At 47.4% G+C, this 2,945-nt stretch overlaps 1 protein-coding gene across 1 annotated transcript; it reads left to right on the top strand.

Annotated features, from left to right (window-relative positions):
• The first annotated feature begins 244 nt into the window (after positions 1-244).
• On the top strand, positions 245-1,000 carry PABPC1L2A (poly(A) binding protein cytoplasmic 1 like 2A). The gene has a single exon (XM_004322572.4). It carries the CDS (start codon positions 260-262, stop codon positions 860-862), a length of 603 nt encoding a protein of 200 aa, XP_004322620.2. The 5' UTR covers positions 245-259; the 3' UTR covers positions 863-1,000.
• The last annotated feature ends 1,945 nt before the right edge of the window (positions 1,001-2,945 follow it).

Below are 2,945 nucleotides of genomic sequence, written 5' to 3'. Positions count from 1 at the left end.
CCTAGCGGAGGAGGAGGCGGAGGCCTCCCTGGCGGCAGCGGCAGTAGCCGTGGCGGAGGCCAGTGTGGCTGAAGCCACCGCGGCGGCAGAGGCTGCGACGCCCCCCTTGGGGGAGGCGGAGGCGGAGGCGGAGGCGGAGGCGGATGCGGATGCGGATGCAGGTGCGGAGGTGGCAGCGGCGGTAGCAGCGGCGGCGGTGGCCTCCGCGGATGCTGATGCGGAGATGGGCGGGGGCTCAGGGGGGAATCCGGACTTTCCTATGGCTTCGCTGTACGTGGGCGACCTGCACCCTGAGGTGACGGAGGCAATGCTGTACGAGAAGTTCAGCCCAGCCGGGCCCATCCTCTCCATCCGCATTTGCAGGGACAAGATCACCCGCCGCTCGTTGGGCTATGCGTATGTCAACTACCAGCAACCGGTAGACGCCAAGCGGGCCCTGGAGACCCTGAACTTTGATGTCATCAAGGGCAGGCCAGTTCGCATCATGTGGTCCCAGCGGGACCCCTCGCTCCGCAAGAGCGGGGTGGGCAACGTCTTCATCAAGAACCTGGGCAAAACCATCGACAACAAGGCGCTGTACAACATCTTCTCGGCGTTCGGCAACATCCTCTCCTGCAAAGTGGCCTGCGACGAAAAGGGGCCCAAGGGCTACGGGTTCGTGCACTTCCAGAAGCAGGAGTCCGCCGAGCGGGCCATTGATGCGATGAATGGCATGTTCCTGAACTACCGCAAAATTTTCGTTGGGAGATTCAAGTCGCATAAGGAACGAGAGGCCGAAAGGGGAGCCTGGGCCAGACAGTCCACCAGTGCTGACGTCAAGGATTTCGAGGAAGACACCGATGAGGAGGCCACCTTGCGATGAAGACATCCCAGGAGCGAGCCAGCCAGCAGAGCCAAACCTTGGCTCCCACCCGGTTTACAGCCCCACCCTTTGCCCCCCTAACCCACCAGCAGTGTATTGTATTGGGAGTGCAGGTCTCTCTCTCTCACAACCGCCCCCCCGCCCCCCACCCCCGTCTTCCTTCCCTCCATCTCTCCCTCCCTCCACCTGTCTCAGTCCCTCTCACTCTGTGTCTCTCTCTGACTTTCTCTCCACTCCCCTGTCGTCCCTACCTCTCCTCTCCCCTCCCTTCCCCCCACACCCACCTTGGGTGCTGTGAATAATCTTGCTAATCTGTGCCACTTGACAGGTTAAAGGCTGTCTTCTCCTTGTGGTTTGGTTTAAAAAGCACTTTCTCTCTTTGTTTATTGCACGGGTGATACAATTTCATGGTAGAAACATCAGGAAGGAGAAGGAAATCAGATGAGGGAAACCCAAGAGAGTAATTGCTCCCCATGACCTTACTACCGGGAGACAACCACTTTTACCATTTCCGTGTGCTGTTTTCCAGGCTCTCTCCTCTCCTCTCTCCCTCCCTTCCTCACCTCCACCCCACCTTCCCTTTTAACACACTGTTATAGAATGGTTCATGTATGTGGTGTTTCTTAATCTGCTTTTTCAAAAACTAAAACCAAACAAAAATCAACCCATTGAACTTCTTTCCATGTTATTCAACAGGCTTCAGAACCGTCATCTTCAGTGCCTGAAGAGTGTATCGATGGACCCTAACATTTCTGTAGTCATTCCTGCATTGTTGGACATTCAGGTGGTGCCTAGTTCTTTCCCTGTGTTTAAACCCAGCATTGTGTATACTGCAATGAGTGAATTCTCCCTTGTCAAGCCAAATCTTCACAAGCATACCTGATGATCTTAATTGTGGACTTGCAGGATCCACATATGGACATTTTAAAGACTTTTCCTGTGTGTTGCCAAATGGCCCCTTCATAAGCATTGTACCGATTTTCATTCATGCCAGCCAGCTCAGCTAGTAAAAAGAGTATGCCCATTTCCCCTGCATAGTCTCCTGGTCACTGTAATTGATGTGTGTGTGTGTGTGTGTGTGTGTGTGTGTGTGTGTCTTGGCCAGCTTGATGGGCTGCAAATGGTATTTCACTGTCCTTGGTTGTTTTGCTGAATTTAAATACTGTTTTTCCCCTGTGCCTACTTCCTGCCCTTTTCCCCATTCTCAGAAAAATAATTCAGCTTCATTTCAGGAAACAAATCACAAAGCGGACAAGTTAACAGAAGAAAATTAATGTCACCTGTAATCAATCCTAATGAGCACCCATACCTCCCTGAATCATTTTCATCTGTACCTGTCTAATATTTTCTAAGAACTACCTGCAACATTTTTGGCTGTACCTCTCTAGTATTTTTCTGATTCATATGTCATGTATGTATATAATAATGTACATATTGTTTTTATACCTGCTTTTTCACACTTAAATGTGTGTGTGTATATTTATACACACACATACTCTTGAACTTCATTTCATGTCATTAAAGATTATTTAAAAATATTTTCTTTGGCTGTTAATATTTCATTGAATTGATGACTTAATAGGTGGATATATATGTGTACACTTCCTGCCCTTTTTCCCATTGTCAGAATAATATTTCAGCTTCATTGAAGGAAAAAATTACAAAGCAGACAACTTATCCATGTCTATATCTCTGTGTTTGTGTGTATATGTATTTTAACTACTTCCTCATTGTTGAACATGTAAGTTGTTGCTCATTTTTGTTTATACAAACAGAGCTGTCAAGTGCATCATAGTGCACAAATCTCGCTGACTTTCCAGATTATTTTCTAAACAAATATTGCAGATAGGAAAATTTAAGTATCAAAGGATATGGGCAGTTTGGTGGCGAAGTGCATTAATAAATGGCCATCTATAAAGATAGTATCCATTTACATTTGTAAGATGCACCAATATTGTAAGGGGAGCTGGATTACGTGTATAATTTTCTGTACTTGGTATTGCAATCATCTCTGCATTTACTCAATATTTTATCAGGAGCTTTCTTGTTTTTATTTATTTTAAACATTTTATACAGTCTGTAC

This window comes from Tursiops truncatus, chromosome X, assembly GCF_011762595.2.
Source record: "Tursiops truncatus isolate mTurTru1 chromosome X, mTurTru1.mat.Y, whole genome shotgun sequence".
In the NCBI taxonomy this organism is placed as follows: Eukaryota; Metazoa; Chordata; class Mammalia; order Artiodactyla; family Delphinidae; genus Tursiops; species Tursiops truncatus.
The sequence above is the reverse complement of the archived record's forward strand: the minus strand, read 5'-3'. Positions and strand labels throughout refer to the sequence as shown.